General features: G+C 38.4%; 1 protein-coding gene across 7 annotated transcripts in view; it reads right to left on the reverse strand.

Moving 5' to 3' along the window:
• Nucleotides 1-1,627: 1,627 nt before the first annotated feature.
• NR3C1 (nuclear receptor subfamily 3 group C member 1) overlaps nucleotides 1,628-21,059 on the reverse strand; it is a 107,969-nt gene continuing 88,537 nt past the window's right edge. For 6 of the 7 annotated variants that reach the window (XM_031449266.2, XM_031449265.2, XM_031449264.2 and 3 more), the window contains exons 5-9: nucleotides 18,002-18,280; nucleotides 16,872-17,016; nucleotides 13,136-13,266; nucleotides 6,356-6,513; nucleotides 1,628-5,809 (exon numbers count right to left, since the gene is read on the reverse strand). In XM_031449266.2, coding sequence (XP_031305126.1) covers nucleotides 5,657-5,809; nucleotides 6,356-6,513; nucleotides 13,136-13,266; nucleotides 16,872-17,016; nucleotides 18,002-18,280 — 866 coding nt within the window. In that variant the 3' untranslated portion in view covers nucleotides 1,628-5,656. The remainder of the gene's footprint in view (nucleotides 5,810-6,355; nucleotides 6,514-13,135; nucleotides 13,267-16,871; nucleotides 17,017-18,001; nucleotides 18,281-21,059) is intronic. The other variant, XM_064484409.1, reaches the window with a different exon arrangement.

The raw sequence follows: 21,059 nt of genomic DNA on the forward strand, positions 1-21,059 counted from the left end.
CCCCAGGGGATAGGACACATGTTTTAAGGACAAGGAATTATCATTGTTAGATGTCTAAGTCAAAACTGATTTAAATTTAGAGGAGGAAGTGAAGTTCAGCAGCACAAAGGCTTTAATCCTTTCTGCTACTGTTACCTTTAATGGGAGCAGAAAGGATTAAATGAGATCATGTCAAAAGCCCTGGCACATAATGCTCAATATGGGTTTATTTAATCTAGTTTGGAGCTTTGTATTAATCATTTCTCAGTAGTGCCTAAGAGCATGGACTCTAGAGCCAGATGCCCAGTATTTTTATTTAAAAAAAAAAAAAAAAAGTCCTACTTAACCAGTTCCAAGCTTGTGACCTAGACAAACTACCCAATTGTTAGTCTCCTTGTATAAATGCAAGGTTAACAGTACTATTTTATAGTAGCACTTTATAGGGTTACTAAGTTTAAATGATATAATATATTGAAACATGATGCCTGGCACAGAGTAAGTGCTCAGTAAAATTGAAACATTAATTTAAAAACAGAAAAACAGAACCAGCTCCCTGTGAGCTTACAGCCTAGAGACATGTTGTCTGACCTGGGATAAATGGCCTCATTATGGGTATTTTTTTCATTTAGACTTGAATAAAAGGAGCGCTAGCAGCTGTGAACCAGTTGCTTAAACTCTGAGCTTGTTCCCTTTTTCTAAAATGGAGTTGATAGATTCCTTAGCATTTGTTTTTTATTTCATTCACTTATTGGATGAGGATTAACTGGTACAAAGTAAAGTATGTGAAAGTGTTCTACAAATGTAAAATTCATATTTGAAGTAAGTGGTAAAGCAGTAACGTGTGTACCTACTGGTGCCATACCTGGTACTTCTGCCTTGTACCTCAGGATACTGGGAAAGGAGGTTTGTTACACGCTTGCAAGTGACTGAGGGTAGCAGCAGTATTTTCCTTGTTCACATCGTCAGTATTTATCAAAATTTAGCAAAAACTTGATGCACGTATGACAGGTAAGGCAAACTTGCTTTTAAAAACACAATACCGCTTTCTTAGTGATGGAGGTCATGTCGAAAAAAGAGTATTTATAGGCAGGTTTGCTTTTTAGATTATCCAGTTCAGATACGACCTGAACAGATGCTTTTGGAAATAGTGTGCAGATATACAGAATAAGCTGGTTTACCACTTTGCCCCTTATGCCTTTCTTGTATATAAGGTGCAGCATTACTATGGTGTTTGCTAAATATTTATGGTGTTTTCTGGCGGAAAGAGTTGACTTACAATTAAATAAGGTATGAATGTTGACTAGGTAACATTTGTTTATATAAAATGTCATTTTTCATGATAAAGACTTAGATTTGGAGATGCTTTAGGCATGCGTTCTTCCTTTCCTTAGTACCTTTGCAGAAACTGGCACATGACCATTTAAGGCATGGATGGGATAGCCTTTGGGTCTTTGACACCAGGATTAAGCACATTTTGAATTTATGCCATACTAGCATGCAACCGTTGCCACATCGACATTTAAATGTCCACTTGAGCATCTTAAGCTTCCTGAAGTGATAACTCTACCTTCAGTTGAAGGAGGCGGGGGAAAAAAGGAGGAAAATTTGAATTGCATGAGTTCCATAAAAGCATGTTGGAGTCATGTAATGAAAAAGCAGATTTTTTTTATTACGATGTTTTTCCATATTTGTCGTTGCTGTAAATCGCTAGCTAATATTTACTGCCAATTCAGTACAAATGTGTGGTTCAGTAATACCAGAACAGCAAATTTAAATGGAAAAGAAAAGTTAAACATTGCCACACAAGATTTTACATTTACAGTCTGACGTTTCACTGCGTAGGTAAAAAGACTTTTTTTTTAACTGCAGATTATTCAGCATGAATAAAAAACTACAACTTTCATTTTTAAACAGGAGTCACTGGTTTTAATTCTTACACATTTTAAAATTACTGTGATAAAAAATAATGAAAAAGCTTCTTAATAATGCCATACACAGTATAATATAGATTTGTCCCCATTATATAGCATTTGTTTAATATACAAAATAGAATATTGACACACTTGACTCTATATGTAGGTAAGCAAGTTATTTGAGGAGAGTAATTTCATACAGCCTATCAATCATCAGAAAATAAAATCTGTCTTTGAGGCATTTTCTAGAGAAGCTAATCCTTTCCCAAAAACCTGGTCACTAATCCTTGGTGGACCAGGCTGACTGGAAATAGTCTGGAAAATGATGAAACTTCCATTCTAAGTGGTTAAAGTGTCCTCCTTACACTCTTTATTTTCCCTTTTGACTCTCAAACCAGGCACATAAAAACACATTCATCTACACCTACGGTCTCCTGGGTGACCTACCAGGATCGAAATCTCATTGAGGGCTGCCACAATTCTTGAATTGTGATAGATCAGAGTGTAGTAATATTGTTCACTCCATGGTGATGTAGTTTTAGGATATTTAAGAGAACTAAAATGGTAAGACTAAATGACAAGAAGATGTATAGACGGATGAGTAAAGTTGGAGTTGCTTATCCTCCCATCCCCCAGTTCGGAGGTGAGGCTGGCTTTCCTTTCTATGCATATCCAGAGTTCATCCTATGCTAAATATCAAGGTCTTCCTAGGCACTAATCATGCTAGTTTTCCTTCTGGGGTGCCAATTTCTTTTTCTTTTTCTTTTTTTTTTTTAGGAGAAGGCAGGTGCTCTTTTTGGTTCCCCTCCCATAGTTCTAGATAATTGAGTATGTATATATCCCCAAAGCACCTGAATAGTACCCCATAGCAAGGCCTAAAAACACTTGAGAGGGTCACTTTTTTCCACCAGTAATTAAAAATGTTTAGGATTTAAGTCACCTAGGCATGCCGCCTCTCACTGAAAATCCTACAATAGTTTGGGCTGGCAAGATACCACATACATAGAAAATGAAGCTGCTTTCAAATAGCACCATAGCTTATTTTCCACTTAAATCCATAATTAATTATACCAAACGTGATGAAGGTAAGTTTTTTCTTTCTCACATAATCTAAAAGGACACAGCTTTTATTTGCATTTAATGTACAGCCTCCTATAGTTTTATGAATGTCAGTTCATTTCCTTCTAACAACAAAGTGCACACATCTTTTTTTCTCTGAGCTCTTTTTTTTGGAGCCAAGTTGTTGGGACCAAAATTAAGATTAACGTGTGGTGTGCTTTCTGATTTTAACCATAGAACATTCTATAAATGAATAAAAATGTATCTTTCAGGAGCTTTTTTTGAAACTTAACTTAACACTGTCATTGATAATATTCAAGCAGTATTTCTTAGGCATGAAAAATTCACATCCAGCTCGGTTACAAACTATCTGAAAATACTTTGAGATCAATTTAAACGATTACAAAAGGTACAGCCCCCTTTAGAGAGCATTCAAAAAGCAAATGATGACATTTTTTATTAAATAGTTTCTCCAAAATACTGAAAAATAACAAATAACATTCAAAAGCATTAAAAGAAAGGATACACACATGTCCTCGTTTTATTCGGAAATGAACCCTTGTAGGAAAGAAAGGAATTAGTGTATTATTGGCGACCTAGGAGATTCTGCACTATTTACACGTTGCTGGTACCTCTATCCATATTATTGCCAAACTTCTAAAGCCTCTGGATTTATTAAATTGTTGGAGAGGCTGTGTGTGATGGTGCTTGTAAGTGTGTAAACACCACCTTTCTCTGTCCCCCGTTCATATACTTGAGCACAAGAGGAGATTTAGTAAACTAAACCTGTGCCGACAGACTCACTGCTGGAATGAGAAGGGTGGTCAGTCTGGGAGGCAGAGGATGACTTCCTCCGTGATCTGAATGGGACGGAGCCTCAGCAACCTTCACTGCACATGGGGCCAGTCTCCGTTTCCCTCTTCCTTGAGAGCAAACCTTTTTGGTTTGAGACCATTTCTGCCTGTATGAATGCTTGCACACACTATAAATCGTATAGGTTATCCATCAACATTTCTCTGACCCCTACAAAAAATATATAACATGTCGCGATAAAACAATCTCATCTAAAAATCATTCTTATGTTACACTGTACAAGCTATTTTACAATCATTTTAATAAATTGCATGTAAAGCTGCAGTAGCCCTTCCCTTCCCAGATTAGTGAATACCAATATGATATATATCTGAAACTATAACTAAATATAAAAATATATTAGAAGTTTCATATTTTTAATATTAGATGTTCAGTTTTCTATTACACAAATAATTTGGCCACATTGAACAGAAATCAGATTTCTCGTGGCTTAGTTAAGTACATTCTGAATGTACAGAAAGTTGGTAAGGTGCACACAGAAAGGGCTACTACAGCTTCTATCTTGTTTAAAATAATTTCCAACATCGAGGAGGAGAAATTCACATGACTTTTGTTAAACTCTATGGCACACACAGGGATGTGACGGATGTATAGTTTTATGAACATGGAAGTCTGACATACAGCTCTAAGTCAGAAAAATTAGTCGCTGACCTTTCCTGTACCCCCAGGAAAGGTAGACCAGTTGGTGACAAATGGGAATGTGAAAATGGGTGTCTAGCCACTTTTGCTGTATTAGAGATTTGTTTTTTGGGGGCGAAGTTTAGTGCGAGGAATTACTTGGTCTGATGAAAATCTCTCAGCTGTGTTTCAGCTGGTCATTTGGAATCGTAACTTTTAAGAAGTTATACAAACTACAACAAAAGGTCCTGAAAGACAGCTTCCCAACTTTCTTGCCATCTAACCATTGCAGAGATAGGGCGTTAGATACAAACAGGGCCTATTGGTAGTTTTTTTTTTTTTTTTGAAACCATCACCTATGGTTCACCCAGCAGGTCACTGGACTAGGTGCTCTACACTGGTTAGGACGGTTAATTTGCACAATCTATATAATTCTCCACTGAAGCAGATATATACAAAATATGAGCTTTTTGACAAGAAAACTGGAGATTTGAGTCAATTTTTGTGGTCTTCTGACAGCTAAGTGCCATCAGGTTAGAAGCACCAACCCATTTTCACACAGAAGATTAATGTTTAGAGTTTATTTAGGAGAGCTATGAACTAGCTGCCCATCTTAAACAGCTGTACAATAACTTGAGTACAAAAATTATGTAGGAAAAAATGAGCAAGCGTAGTTCACTGAATAGAAAGGAAATTGTTAAAACCAGACAGTGATAGCTATAAAAGGCACAACTTCCCTTTTCTGATACACACTTGTAAACTTTTCAGGTTTCCATGCATAAATCAAAAAATGCTACCCTAACTATACAGGGGGAGATAGGCCAACAAAAAATAGAGAAGATTTTTGTCCAGCCAACTCTGAGAAGTCTGAGCAGAAAGTTCGTCACACACATTTGGGGCACTGGTGGTTTAGGTGCCATCCTTCTCTGACAGTGGAGGTTACCCCCGTGGTACTGCGTCTAATTTTTTGGGATTCATCAACTATCACTTTCTACTTTGCCCATCACTGAAAAGTGATGGCTCAACTGCTTCTGTTGCCAAGTCTTGGCCCTCTGTAAACCACATGTAGTGCGTATTCAAAAACAAAACGAAACAACAAAACCCGGACAAAAAGAAAAATGATAAACAAAACTGCTACAGGACAGATTGATAGTTTGTACAATGAAAGCTATAAATTCAACTTTCTTTAAGGCAAACCTTTCTTCTTAAGGCAGTCACTTTTGATGAAACAGAAGTTTTTTGATATTTCCACTTGAATATTTTGGTATTTGATTGGTGATGATTTCAGCTAACATCTCTGGGAATTCAACGCTCAAGGACTTATCCAAAAATGTCTGGAAGCAATACTTAAGGAGATTTTCAACCACCTACAAGAAAATACATAGTAATGATTAGTCTTAAAATTTATCCATAGGGACATCTCATGCTTATTGTTGGCGTCTAATTTTTTTAAATTTCTGACTTAGGATATACCAATCTCTGCTGGAATTCCCCAGGTAAAAAAGTTTAATTAAGTAAAATGAGCATTTGGGTACTGAAGATACTGTGAATTGCTTAAATTGTATATAGAATATATGGAATTAAGTTTATCATGATGAATTGCAGTACCATGACATATGAAAGACAGAATTTGCTGGATTAATCATAGCAAAACAGAGAATTTTACCTTTTAAAAAATAGTGTTAAATTCTGTATTAGCATCATGATGTTAGGTGCCCATGAGTAGATGAACTATTTCACAATTGGCCTTAGGAGAAATGTGTGCCAAATGGAACTTCACGAATTGAACCCAAACCATCACCAAAATGCATAAATGGGGAAAAAATAAAACCTGGTAATCATATGCACTAATCAGGACATACGTTATGTCTCAGAAAAGTCTTGTGATATGTTGATTTTTGTTTGACACTTACATCATGCATGGAGTCCAAGAGTTTTGTCAGTTGATAAAACCGCTGCCAGTTCTGACTGGAGTTCCCTTCCCTCTTGACAATGGCTTTTCCTAGCTCTTTGATGTAGGTCATTCTAATCTCATCAAATAGCTCTTGGCTCTTCAAACCTTCCTTAGGAACTAAAAGGTGAAGATGTAGTCAATTAATTTTCTTATGGTAACTTTTCATACATGCAAGTAGTCATAGCACATTATCATGACTGACTTTGTCTATGATGCTCTGTATGCATTCTATTAACATATAAGCATTTTCAAAGGACTGTGAAGCTAACGCCAAGGGAGAATATGGGATAACAGGAAATTGGAGGACTGAACTTGGAGTATGTGACTTTGAGTATATAGCTTTGTTTCTCATCTATGAAGTGGAGCTCGTACTGACAGCTTCCTCCCTAGTTCACCAAGCTAGTTGGAAGACCAAATGAATAATGCCCTGATGATCATTCTGCCCTTGAGTCTGATGCTAGTACAGACGTAGAAGGCTTCAACGACACTGTTGATTTCACCAGTTCTGTCTGGGAATACCTGTGATGTCTCCCTCAAAATCAGCATGCTGTGCGCTTTACTAGTCAGGGTGTGATACCAATGTAAAAACAAACTTAATTTTTTATGTGGCTCATATATAATACCTTACTGGGGAGCAAACATCTGCCTTTCTTTATGTGGAGAAATATAGAAAATACCTCATGGATCATAAAGTTGGCATAGAATGAGTGCTTTTAGACGAATCTTTAAAAACTGATACTAGTCAGAAGGACTGTGTACAGAGGGCTAATCACGCTTTCACTCAGACTTGCAGAGATGAGTCTTGAGGATGTCCCACTTCTTAAAGTGTGCTTCTAGGAATGCTGGTTCTGTGTTAACAGTGATGAGTGAAAAAAGGAATTTGGCCAAAATGGAGCACAACTAAATGTTAAGCAGATTGGTAGATTTCAGGACTTCTCAAGAGTTGTAATTAAGCACTCTCCAGGGAGGGGAACACATTGTTTATCAAACCTAAACTTCACTGCTGTTGACATCTTAGAAAATGCTGGAATAGAGAAAAAGCAGTGGGTTTAGGAGCAAAAAGTCTTCATGTAATTCCTACTTGCCTTGTGGACTTGAGTTATAACCTCCCCTAGCCCGTTTGCTACCTTCTTTCTCAGTGGAGTTAAAAAATTTTTTTATTTTTTAAAAGTTAGCTATAATTGGCATTTTGTAAAATTTAGATATAATTAGCATATAACATTAGGTTTAGATGTACAACATGAGTATTTGTATGATTGCGAAATAACGACCACCATAAGACTAACATCCATCATCATAAATTGTAACAGAATTTTTTCTTGTGATGAAAACTTAAGATTTACTCTCCTGTCAACTTTCAAATACCAAATACAGTATTACTAAGTATAGACACCATGCTGTACATTACATCCTCGTGACTTACTTACTGTACAGCTAGAAGTTTGTACCTTTTGACCACCTTCCCCCATTTTGCCCATCTGCCAACACCCCTTCCTCCAACTTCTGGCATCCACCAATTTCTGCTATGTATCCCTGAGCTTTTGCTTTTAGATTCCACATAAAAGTAAGATTATATGGTATTTATCTTTGTCTGATTCATTTCACTTAGGAGAATGCCTTCAAGGCCCATCCACGTAGTTGCAAATGGCAAGACTACATTTTTTTCTTATGGCTGAATAATAATCCATTGACGACAGACACCGTATTTTCTCTATACAGTCATCTGTCAGTGCACACTCAGGTTGTTTCCATAGCTCGGCTATTATAAATAGTCCTGCAAATGAACTTGAGGGTATATGGGTCTTTTCCCGTTAATGCTTTTGGTTTCTTCGGATAAATACCCCAAAGTGGAATTGGGGGATCATATACAGTAGTTATATTTTTAACTTGAAGAACTTCCATACTGTTTTCTAGACTGTCTGCACCAATTAAAATTCCCTGAGGAGTGCACAAGGGTTCCCTTTTCTCCACACCATCACCAACACTTTGTTACCTTTGGACGTGTGGATAATACCCATTTTCATAGATGGAAGGTGGTATCTGATTGTGCGTTTGATTTGCATGCATTCCTCTGATGACTAATGATGTAAAGCACCTTCTTATGTATTGCTGACTATTTGTATGTCTGTTTGAAATGTCTGTTCAGATCTTTTACCCAGTTTTTCATCAGGGTTATAGTTTTTATGCTGTTGAGTTCTTCATATGTTTTGGATATTAACCCCTTATCCAAATATATCCAAACCCCAGATACATGATTTGCAAATACTTCTTTCCATTTGGTTTGGCTGCCCCTCCCCCCCTTTTTTTCATTTTGTTGATGGTTTCCTTTGCTTTGTAGATGCTCTTTAGTGTGCTACAGCCTCACTTGTTTATTTTACTTTTGTAGACTTGGCTTTTGGTGTCTGACTCAAAAAAATCAACACCAAGAATGATGTGAAGGATCTTATTACCGCCTATGTTTTCTTCTAGGAATTTTATGGTTTCAGGTCTTACGTCCAAGTCTGAGCCATTCTGAGTTAATTTTTGTGTGGCATAAGATAGTGGTCTAGTTTTCCCCAGCATCTTATTAAAGACTGTCCTGTCCCCGTTGTGTATTGTTGCACGTCTGTCTTTAATTAATTGACCATGTATGCATGGGTTTATTTCTGGGCTGTCAATTATGTTTCCATTGATCTGTGTCTGTTTTCCTTGGAATACTATACTGTTTTCTTTTTAATTGAAATATAATCAGTTAAAACACGGTATTCCCCATTTCCTTGTCCCATATCTTGTTAACCTTGCTGTTGTTCATTTCCCTTACCCATGTTGCAATTTTCCAATACAGTGCTGCAATTACTACTTTAAATAGTTCCTAGATCAATCAAGAAAAATGAAAGCTTATTTTCATCTCCTTCTCTAAAGCTTTTCCTTTTATAAAGATCCATGTTTCTGAGCTATATCATCTTCCTTCACTCTGAAGAACTTTTTTTAACATTTTGTGCAAGGCAGATCTACGAGTGACATTCCCCATTTTCTGCCTGACAAAGTCTTTATTTTGCCTTCACTTTTGAAGGATAATTTCACTAGACACAGAATCTTAACGTAGGTAATTTTTTTCTTTCAACACTAAATAGGTCACTCCATTCCCTCCTTGCTTGCATGGTTTGTGGTAAGAATTCTAGTATAATTGTTATCCTTGTTTCTCTGTAGGTAACCTGTTTTTTCCCTCTGGCCTTTTCCGAGATTTTCTTTCTGTCTTTGATTTTTTACAGGTTAACTGAAAGATGCCCAGGTGTAGTGTCTACCTTTCTTGCTGTTTTCTGTGCTTCCTGGGTCTGTTTTCATGTCTATCATTAACTTTGAAAACTGACTAGTTGTCATTACTTCGTAGATATTTCTTTGGTTCCTTCTGATTACTCCGCTACTTACGTTACACCTTTTGAAACTGTCCTCACAGTTCTTGAATGCTCTGTTGCATTTTTTTCATTCCTGTTTCTCTTTGAATGTAAGTTTGAACTGTCTGTTGACGTATGTTCCAGCTCAATGATTCTGTCCTTGGCTATGCCCAATCTACTGACGAGCCCAGCATGATGTTTCCATTACAGTATTTTTAATTTCTAGGATTTCCTTTGGATTCTTGGAGTTTGTACCTCTCTGCTTACAACACCCGTATGTTGCTGTGTGTGTTTTACTTTTTCTCTTAGAGCCCTGAACATACTAATGGTAGTTACTTTACACTCCGTCTCTGATCATTACAGCACCAGGGTCACGTCTGAGTTGGGTTTTGTCGCTTGTCTCTCTACACATTATTGTTTAGTTTTTTGCTCAGAGCTGGATATGACATGTGAGAGCTGAGGTAATTAGGCTGTTAACCTGGCTGGGATCTGGGCCGTGTTTAGCGGCGGCTGCAGCTGTAGGTGTGAAGCGGCTTCCGTTTCCTCTGGTTGCATCGTTCCTATTCTACTTTCTTCCTTGCTGTCCTTGCGTTTCCCTAAGAGCTCTTCACATGGCTGTGTCCTAGAGCTCTCTCAGTTGTACCCCTGAATTATCCTGGAGCTCTGTTAATATGGCGGTAGGGTGATGGGGATGTGGAATGTTTTACACCTTTATGGGTAAACGTCAGGTTTTTTTTTTTTTTAAAGTAGGCCCGAGTCCCTGGGCTGTGACCTTTAGAGGTGTTACTGAGCCTTTTTTCCCTCCCCTTCCTGTATGAGATAGGAAGGTAGAGGGAGCTGGAATGACTGACTTGCTTTTCCCCCCAGGTCGGATAAAGCTTTATCACAGCAGTTTCCCTTAGAGGACAGAAACATGACGGGGTCTTTGTCTGAGCTTCACCATGAGAACCTGGTGGAGCTTCTGGAGGGAAACCCAGGAAGTGTGGGTAACAACCTCACTAAGAAGTTTTTAACACACCAGCTATTGTTCACTTGGTCTTCAATGATTCACCAAAATTATCACAACTATCGCTACCTTACTGGCTCCAGTGGTTTCTGTTCCCAGAAAGCTGATCTTGGCTGTGTTTCTCTATATCTGCCTGTATTCTTCACAATTTTTGCTCTGTGACCTCGCTTCTCTGATGATCTTAGAAAAGTCATTGATTTTGTTTGCTCAACGTTTTCTTACTGTGAGGATGGGAGTGAAACTTCCAAGGTGTCTACTTGTCAGAACTGAAACTGGAAATCCACCCTCATCTTTCACTTTGCTTCCTTAGTTTAGTTGAAAAAAAAATTCCTTTTTCTTGAACTGCTGCTGTTCTGGAAGGTTTCCATCTCTTTGTGTAATATTTTTTTACCTTTCATTTTGGATATTTGATTATTATTAGGCTAGAACTTTTTTCAACGGATGTACTATGAATAGGTTGCCAATGTGTTAGATAATGGTCTGCTTTGCTCGTTGCAAGTGGCCTCACTCATTCACCTCATTGTGCTATGTATGAATACTGTTTTTATGTTAATTGTGACATGAAAAGAGTTGTGAAGCAGTGTTTTAGTCCTCCATCAATCATGTCTTACCCTTGTTCATTTACATGAATACATAATACATATCCGTATATAAATATGAATACATGTACACACATAGGCACCTTAAAAACTGTATTCTGGTTAATTTCTTCAGATATATATTTCACTTTAAATGTCTTCAAGTCCATCTTCTAATCTGCCTTTAGATACATGATACATTTTTTTTCAATGTCACTTGTGTTTAAACTAGCTAAATACATTGATCCACCAGGCTTTGCAGATACCCTCTGAGAGAGGCAGCTTCAGAGTGCAGTTTGCCTCTTTGGGTACTTGCCTATACTTGGTCTGTAATTTTTTCAGTTCAGTATTTTTTAGTGGGAGGTTAGGATACCTATGTCAGTGTTGTGTCAGAGTGGAATTCATATTATACCTGGTTTTAGGTATGTATTATCATCCTTGTGATTGTATTTTTTTTTTTAAAGGAACCAATGACAGATACTGCTTCAAGTTACTTTTTCCTATCTAGAATGAAAAAAACATACAGCTCAGTGAGCCTGGTATGTATAAACCTTAAACCGTAATTTTTTTTTTTTTTTTACCAATAGTATGTAGGCATTGACCTATACCTGGATGTTACCCATCAAAATCACGATTCATGGGCAGAACTTGAACTGTTTACTCCCTCGAGTAAAATCAAGCTCACTTCTTTAACAAGAGTACTTCTGCTGATAACCTTTAAAAAATTAGGTTTTTTAATGGGTTGTGGAGAATTCTCTTGCTCTGGTTGAAATATTATTAATACTCCTTAAATCCATTAATATAAAATAGCCTTTTGGAGAACAAAGATAGTAAGAGAGCATTAAGATGGATGTGTGCTTTGGAGAAGCTTCACTAGATAAAGTCATGGGCAACATCCAAGGCTCCAAGTTACTTAGGTACTTTGAAACCACAGTTACTAACGGAAGGAAGGTTTTTTTCCTTTAAATGGCAAAGGTACTTACTTGTATGTGAAAGAGGAATTCAGCCATCGACTCCAGTGTTGTATAAACACTAACCTGATCATTTTTACTGGAGTGGCCTAAAGTTTATAATACCAACTAGTTCACAGACCTTCATTTATTAGTTGTTGAAACTGCCACATTTTGACTAATACAGACCAGATAGTTTTCAGAAGCCTTCTAGTATGTCTTTGCTGGCTGAAACTAGTCTCAGTAAACTTCACATACCAATAAATTTACATAAATTTTCAGGATTGTTTTCTAAACCCTTGTTGCTCTTTTCTAGATAGATTACCTCTAACAGTCCTGCTGCAGTGCCGCAGGAAGCAACCGTCTACCAGTCATCAAGCACCCCTTCTGTAGGTCATACCTTTTTCTCCCACCATGTCTCACACACGGTAGCATTCATCGCATCATGAAAAATTCTGACCCAGTGACAGTGTAGTAAGTAGGGAAACAGAAGTCATCCTAGTTGGCTTGCTTTTCCCATGTCGTCTATAGTGGTATTGTCAAAGGTCACAGGAAAGGAGGAGGAAGTCCGTAGGCATTCTAGATCAGCAGAGACCTCCCCTATCCCCACCCAGCGGTTCAGATGCCTCTCCATTTCTCATTAATCTTGGTATCACTGGCTGTGCCTTTCTAAAATCTTACATTGTTGAAAATCCGCAGTATCTGACTAGCAGGAAGTAGCAGTAGACTTGGTGTAATTATGAGTGTTTTGTATACAAATAAACCTTTGTTTCTAGACGCTGGTAGTTCACATTTTGGACGTATTTAGAAGTGAAGAGGTGTTCTACCAACCTGAAGAGAGGAGCAGTAAGGTTTTCATACAGAGGTACTCTTCGTAAGATACCTGAAGCCTGTGTAACTCAGAGGAAACATACAGCATATGTTTACATTGGTCATACATGCAGGGTAAAGCCATTCTCTGCCTGTGGAAAACAAATGATCAATGTTTGAGTTAGAAAGAAATAGTTTTTGTCCCCGTTAAAAAACAAAAGAAAACAAAACTTTTTTTGTTTTATTTTTTGCAAAGCTATGAAGTCATCTTACTGTTGCTATTAATGCTTATTCCTTATGGGTCAGGGTTTTGAAAACCTTTGCTTAACATAGTGGGGAAATGATTGTCATATATTTGTTGTATTTAAGTGTTTAGAATTTACTCCTAGAGAATTTATTGCTAGTTGTTCATTTAAATCAAGGTTTTCTGGTAGCATTTGAATCTGGCTAATTAGACAATACAGTTTTAAATCCTACCTATTTGAACATCAAGGTATTTTTTCCGCACAGCATTCCATTATAAAGACAACTTAGGTGTGATACTGTGAGTTATGCGGAGGGTCAGAATTAGAACCGGACTGGGCCTTCCGGTACCCCAGATCAGCCTGGGACTGAACATTTTTCTAACGAAAGGTACCAAGTAAATGTTCAATAGTTACTATCATGTAGATCTCTAAAGTTCTGTAACTTTTTAAATAACACTAAGAGCCCCAAACTGTGCCTTGTTCACTGTTAAGACGTGGTTTTTGTGTTCGTGTTTCTTTTGGAGTTTGACAGAAAGTGATCTTGAACTTAACAGAAAAAAAGAAAAGGTTATTATCTGAGTAGCATAAAGATACAAGAATGGGAAATAAGAATGCCCTCTTAAAAACTGTTTTTGTAAGCTTTCTATCCTACAATGAAGTTGAACACAGAAAAAATTTCTGTAATTCCTCCTGTGTAAGAACTACCAGGTTATGGTATAACTGTTTAAATGAGTGGTCCCAAAATCAAAACTCTAAATTAGATTCACTTTATAACACAGAAATATGTTAGTGTTTCATATAAATCTGTGCTTGTAGTTTTAATCCCATGAAATGATTTCAAATGGACTTTTAGAAAGTGACAGTAAGTAGTAAATATTGTCAATGATGTTTTCAGTTTTTTAAGCATGGATGGAGTCTGAAATGAGCAGCAAGGACTGTATTTATCAGTTAAATTTGATCAAACAGCTTGTATCGTGTTAAATTGTGATGCAGTGGTTCGAGCAGTTCTTTTTTTGGCAATAGACAGGCCAGTTCTGTCTCAGAAGCAGATCCCTAAGAGTATGTCTGTGGGAGGTGTGGTCTGGCCAACCACATGGAGGTGCCTCTAACTGAGGGCTGGGAGAGATGACCCCTGGAATAGAGTTGGATGACATCATATGCTTGACATTCCTCTTGTCATGCTGCTTCTCGCTATGAAGTCTGGTCTTCACCTCTTCCTCAACTCAGATGATATCTCCTCCAGGCAGCCATTAGCCACCCTATCTCCAGTAAAAACTCTCATCACAATGTGAAAATGACTTATTTGGTGGTGGCGTGTGCCTGCCCGCCTCGCGTATACACGCAGTGAAGGCGAGGAGTCGTGGTGGGCTTGTCCTGCGCTAATGACGCACTGGGCGCAGAGGACGAGAGTGGTATTTGTTTTCCTCCTCTAATCCATTTTCCATCATGTTGTCATCTATTTGAAGCCATGATCCCCCTCCTCCCAAACTGGCTTCTTCATGCTAGAATAAAATCCAGACTCCACGTCATGGCCTACACGATTCTGCCTGACTTGGCCCGTCCACTTCTCTCCACTCACACAATAGCCTTAGTGGCTTGCTCTCGATGTCTATACGTGCCAAGGTTGTTTGCAGCCTCTGTGACTCATCTCTCCTGGCTGAGCACGCATCTCTTCTGCCTGAAGTGCCCTGCTTTTCCTCCAGCTTGTTTTTTAGAGAGAGTTCTTCTATCGTGCCCAGATCCAAAGCAGCACACACCCTCTCACCTTTGTTCTCCCCGATCATATCATGGCTCTCTGACATAATTTTGGTCATTTATGATTTTCCTGAGTTGTATAGCTCAAGCTCTTAAAAGACCATCTGGCACTTGGTAAGTCCTGTACCGTGCTGAAAAGTCGGGATCACCAATAGAAAAACATCAAGTTGAACTGAATAGTTCAGCCTCTTTTAAAATACCTGGAGCTAGTATCATCCGGTCTCTGAAAACACATATGATAATTTGGGCTAACTACATCATAAAGCAAGCCCTCCCATTAAATACTTAGCTCAAACAGATGCTTTTCTATAACCTCTGCCCATTATTTTTTGTGACTGGCATACCTAACAGAGAAAGCAATATGTGTGTTTTATCTTCCTAGGACAGCGTCTTAGGCTGTCCTCATTGTTGCCAAGCAGCCTTTTCTCTTTCCTCCATACATCCTCTGTTCCTCAGTTGATGCTGAATTCCAAACTCCTTGCCACTCTGGACATCCTTAAAGTTGTCACTGTTACCTTGAACACGGTATTCAGTTTTGAACACACACTACTTACTGGTGATGAAATAACTTAGAGTATAATGAGACTGTTATTCTGCGGACTATTAATGTGGCTTAAGATGTCAATATTTTTTTCTGGATCTCTAGTCAACAGCACCTGCAGGTCACAATTAAAAACACAAATCTTTCATTTTTTAACTCTGCCCAGACCATGGGGGTGTGTGTGTGTGTGTGTGTGTGCGTGCATGTGTGAATTCTGTGCTTGCATTCTAATTAAGGACGATTAGCTGTGAACACAAAGAAGTAATAATGCAAGGCAGACAGTGGTAAGAGCTAGGCAGATAAAGCAGAGAGGTTCTACAGGATGATGTGAACATCGTGAGCTAGGGGTATGTTTGAAGGATAGATGATCTGAGTGGGAAAAAGGAGGATGTGAAAGAGGACGATGAGAGAGAAAGTGGAGGCCAGATTGTGGAAAGCCAGAAACCTTGCTGAGTGTGCAGTGAGTGGTCAGCGAAGACATCTGTGTCAGGGACACACATTATATGATCACACTGTGTGTTAAGAAGATAAAATGAGTCAACATGATGGAGGATACACTGGAGGTGGAAAACTAGTGGGGAAACAAATGCAGTGGAGGTAAGGGGAAGCGAACACCTGAAATAGGTCTCAGATAGAAGCAAGAACCTAGAGGACGAGAGGCAGCTGGTCTATCAAACCTTAAAGCTTGGTTGGTTCTCTCCCAGATAAAAAAAAAAAATTGTCCCTATGTTCTTTGCTAGTTATAAACATGGAGTGAGCCTTGCTACGCAAAAGGATAGCCTTTGTCTGCGGGTCCGTGCCTCCCATCCCCTCAGCCCAGCTGCTCTCGTCTGTAGTTGTCCTACTGAGAGCAGGGTGCACGTGAATTGTGTCACGCTTTGTTTCCCGTCTGGAATGGGATTTCATAGTGAAAGCCGTGCCACAGTAAGGTTCCTTTTTACTTGGTGTAGACTTTACTGATCCCAAGAGATGTTCCCTGCTTAAAAAATAGCCTCAAGTATGTCCTGGGACAGTCATGATGCCACAAGTAATATGCTCTGCAGTACACTTGGCCTGCCTTCAGAATTAATAAACAACTCTATTTCAAGTTTGCCCAGTTCCAAGACAACTGGTAGGACTGACTCAGTCCCTGAATGATCACAATGCACAACAGGAGTCCATCAGGAAAACATCAGCTGGGTAAAAATACCCTGTGAAAACAGGGAGAACGACTTACTCATTAATAACCAGATCAGGAGCAAAACAGAGCAGGTTTGCGTTCGATTGTCTGTAGGATCTCCATCCCAGGGCGAATGCCATGAGGAACATCCACGAATACTGAAGTAGGGTCATTTGGTCATCCAGGTGTAAGTTCCTGAATCCTGAAATCGGAGACATGAAGGTCTGAGCAAACAGTCCAGTTATCAAAGAGATGATCGTCTTGCTGGGAACTGCCCAAGACAGCACTGGGGGACCCCTGACAGTCAGAGGAAGTGAAGCACCAAGTAGGCAGAGTTTTCTCTGATCTGGCATGTTAGGACCAAAAAGCAAAAAACTTAAGAGTTCAGTCAGTTTTAACAGTTTTTGCCGACTTAAGTATCCACTAAATAAATGGTGTACTACACAGTAAAATAGAAAGCTAAGAGTCCTGGCCCAGGACGTTACTCGTTCAGTGAATATAAGTTGAAAAACTTCCCCTAATAGTTACACCTCTTTCCCTCGTGACAGAGCATGAAGGACAGGAGGCAAGGTTACTTTATTCTTGTCTGTCTCTAACTATTGGTGTGAACTGAAACTTGTCAGTTCCCGTGTAACTGTGACGTCCGAGTTGACACTGACGTTGACTTCTGCCGTGCTACATCCAGTTTCAGTAGGGGAACTTTTATTTCACATTATGTTGAAGTTAAATTAACTAAAACTTACAGTCCACACGTAATTTTGAGTGAAGAGTTGAAATCATTTTCAATTTGAGTACTTTTTGACAGTGTTACTAGGGCTGTTACTAGGCAAGTTTGGAAAGAACCTGATTTTACAAGTGATACTTAGAAGAAATACCATACATTATTATGTCCTAGACTTCTAGGTAAAGGAATAGTGAGTAACCCTGGTAACTGTAGTTCTGATGTTACATTATCTCATCTGAAATCACTACGTGCTCCGAGTAATAATCTAAAAAGCAAGGAGCAGTGTAGAAGTTTTATCATAGACTCTTCACTCTTGCTTAGTTACCTGACCGTCACCGTCAGTGCCCAGAACCAAGTAAGAGAAACGAGACGCGCCACGGGATCAGGATGATGAAGAGCGAGAGGGTTTCATTGAAAAAATGTTAAGGTTTGTGCGTTAGCTGTGTCATCTCTGACGTCTTACCTGGTATGGCCTTTGCCCACTTGACTGCCGCAATCACCTGCCTCCCCCCTAGCATATTGAGTGTGGTCATGAGCCGCCACGTCGTATCCGGAACAGAACTGTCGTACCCTGCGTATAACACCTCAGGTTCGATGACCTCCAGCAGTGACACCAGGGTAGGCGTGAGTTGTGGTAATGTTGTAGGAACTATTGTTTTGTTAGCAGGGTTTTCAGAAGTGTCTGGTGAGACTCCTGTAGTGGCCTGCTGAATTCCTTTTATCTTCTTCTTTGTTTTTCGAGCTGTGTGTATTAAAAAAAATACACAGAAATGAGTTGCCATGGGAAGGTCTGGGTGGTATCGTTTATTTAAGAGGTATTTTAACTTCTGAAACTATTGAGATGGAAAGAGGAGAAATCTTTTATATAGCAATGACGATAAAGTGACATGGAAGAAAAGAGAAATTTTTTCCTTGAAAGCAAAGGATCAAGAGGAACCCATGCATTTAACTTCCTTTTCCAATAAGCCAGTTACTTCATGCCAGTTATGCAGAATTGTCTTAGAACACTGTGTTTAAACAATTTAAACAAATTACTTCTATGTATTCTTCCATAAATCGTCTCAGTTTCATTGCAAAGTCAAAATGGTCATTACCTACACAAGGCAAATTAGTTTGACTGTTAATCGAAAGAAAGAATCTTGTTTGTAATACCGCATCAGTCGGTCATGTGTTAGGGTTAATCTAAATTATGGTAATAAGTATAATGAAGAGAGTGATACTCCCTACAGGCTTGCACAGAGTCCCCTTTCTATCAAGATGCTGAGATGATACAGCAGATCACAGGCTAAAAATAGTATTAGTTCTAACACTAAAAAATCCACTTTTTACATTTTTATGATGGATATATATATATATATTTATTTATATAAATCACTAGTGGGTACTTTCCCTCCTGTAAGAGATTTTTATCGATGACTCTGTAAACGTAAAGTTACCCATTCTCATAGTATGTAAAAAGTCACTAAAGTTATCTTTTATTTTTGACTGAGTTTGGAACAGTATAATCAAATGACAACAAGGATTCTGTAGATTTTTAAGGAATACTTGACGTAATTGGTTCCAGTGACAAAAGTATCATTCCTTGTTAGTTGATGTGCTGAAGCCAGCAAAGAATTAGTCTTCTTAAAAGGAAGTGTTCAGAGCTGCAAGGAAGGGCGAGGAGACTAACTGACCTTTAAGAAGAAATGTACCTGTCTTCTGCTGTGAGGTAGGCAAACCCTCTTGCTAAGCGGAAAGTGAATGCAAATTACCTTTTAGAATCATTATTAGATGCTCTGTCCCTAAAATGACCAACTGCAGTTAGTGGAGGACAGATGCAGTGGCGAGAACTATACATCTCAATGTCCAGTGTTGGGGAGGGGGGAAGTCTGTTGTTTACATTGAATAGAACGGTCCCACTTCTTACTGCACTCTCTGCTGCCACATTGAAGAACTGTTAGTTACCATTTGAAAGCAGAGAAAAAGGATCATGATCGTTTATTTTACTGTGTTCTGTAGAAGAGAAAGTATGGTATAGTAGTAAAGAGAGCTTGAGTAGGAAAGCAGCATGTTTGAATTTAAATCCTGGCTCTGCCATTTTAGTAGTTGGGTATCTGTGCAAATTACTGCATGGGCCTTGATTCCTTCTTCTGTACAAGGAGGATACTGTTAGTACCTGCTTCTTAGAGTCTGTCTGTCCAGATTTAAGTCAGTTGACAGAATCGTTCCTGGCACACGTTAAGTGCTATACAAGACTGATGCTTGCCTCAACTGGTGGTGAAGTACGGCTGTAGAGTATTTTGAATTTGCATAGTCTGAGTCTGTAGAGGAGTGACAAAGCTTTAAAAAAGGAAGAGCTCCTTTACATAAAGAAATCCTCTCAACAGCCAAAGGCGTCTCAGTGACACCCAGATGTCAAAGTCATGATATGTACTTTGACAAGTTAACAAGGACATGCATGTCCCAAATGAATACAATGCAGCAATATTGTAAAAATCTCAATGAACCGTCAGTTTGCAATTTGTTTAGAACATATGTTCCTACACTGCACATTAGAAAAGAGAAGGACACAGACAAGATGGCATATTTTGAAGTCTTTTCTTATCCTCACTATACAATTAGTCTCTTACTGCTTACCTATACTCCTTAGAGAAAGAACTGGTTTTGAATTAAGCTAAGAAGCACTGGTGAGTCCAACTGTGTAAAGCAGAGCAGAGCAAGAAAAGGTACTAACAGATTTTCACATAACTTAGCAGGAAGTTGTTAATTGAATTAGTTAAACAATAACTATTTTAAAGCAACTTAGTTGATGAGATTTTACTGTAAATGAAGTTCTGGTTGGACCATAAGGATGAGCAGTCAATACATGCTCTGTACAGGAGTCTGTGATAGCTCCATTTTATTTTTAATAAAAGTAAAGTCATCTTGGTTTAAACCTTAGCTTAAATACCGGTTAGGAAATGCAATAATACCATAAGGCTCCTTGCCTGTAAGTTCCACTTAGCTCTTGATGGCAAAAATAAAGTTGTAATTGGGAATGATTACAGTATACCTTAAAATGAAAGAAGGATAAAACATTTAGGATCTCCAGGAAGAAACTCACAGTGTATGCAAATGCCAGGCACTCTGAGCAGTGAAGACGACTGCCTTGAAATCAATCTTGAGAATGACTCGGTATGGGGCAACAGTATCAAAATACACCACTTGCAGTGCTAAATTACATCTGTGGAGAGAACTGCTCTGAGAGAGTTGATGGCTTCTGCAAAATTACTCTGGGGATGTCATGAAGCTGCTTGGCTTAGGCAAAGACTCGAGCAAATGCGAACATTTAAAAAAAATTTTTTTTAAATAAAAAGAAGAATATAGATGAGCCATGTGTTTCATACTTAAGTATTATGGCCCATCAAGTATTTCTGGGACACACATAGACTTCAAAGAAAGGTTTTATATATTACTAGAATAACTTTTTTAAAAAATGAGGCTTCCACGCTGGAAACACACGTATATAAAAAGTCTATTAACTTAGATTTTTTTTAAAAGAC

Source organism: Camelus dromedarius, chromosome 3, assembly GCF_036321535.1.
Source record: "Camelus dromedarius isolate mCamDro1 chromosome 3, mCamDro1.pat, whole genome shotgun sequence".
Classification (NCBI taxonomy): Eukaryota; Metazoa; Chordata; class Mammalia; order Artiodactyla; family Camelidae; genus Camelus; species Camelus dromedarius.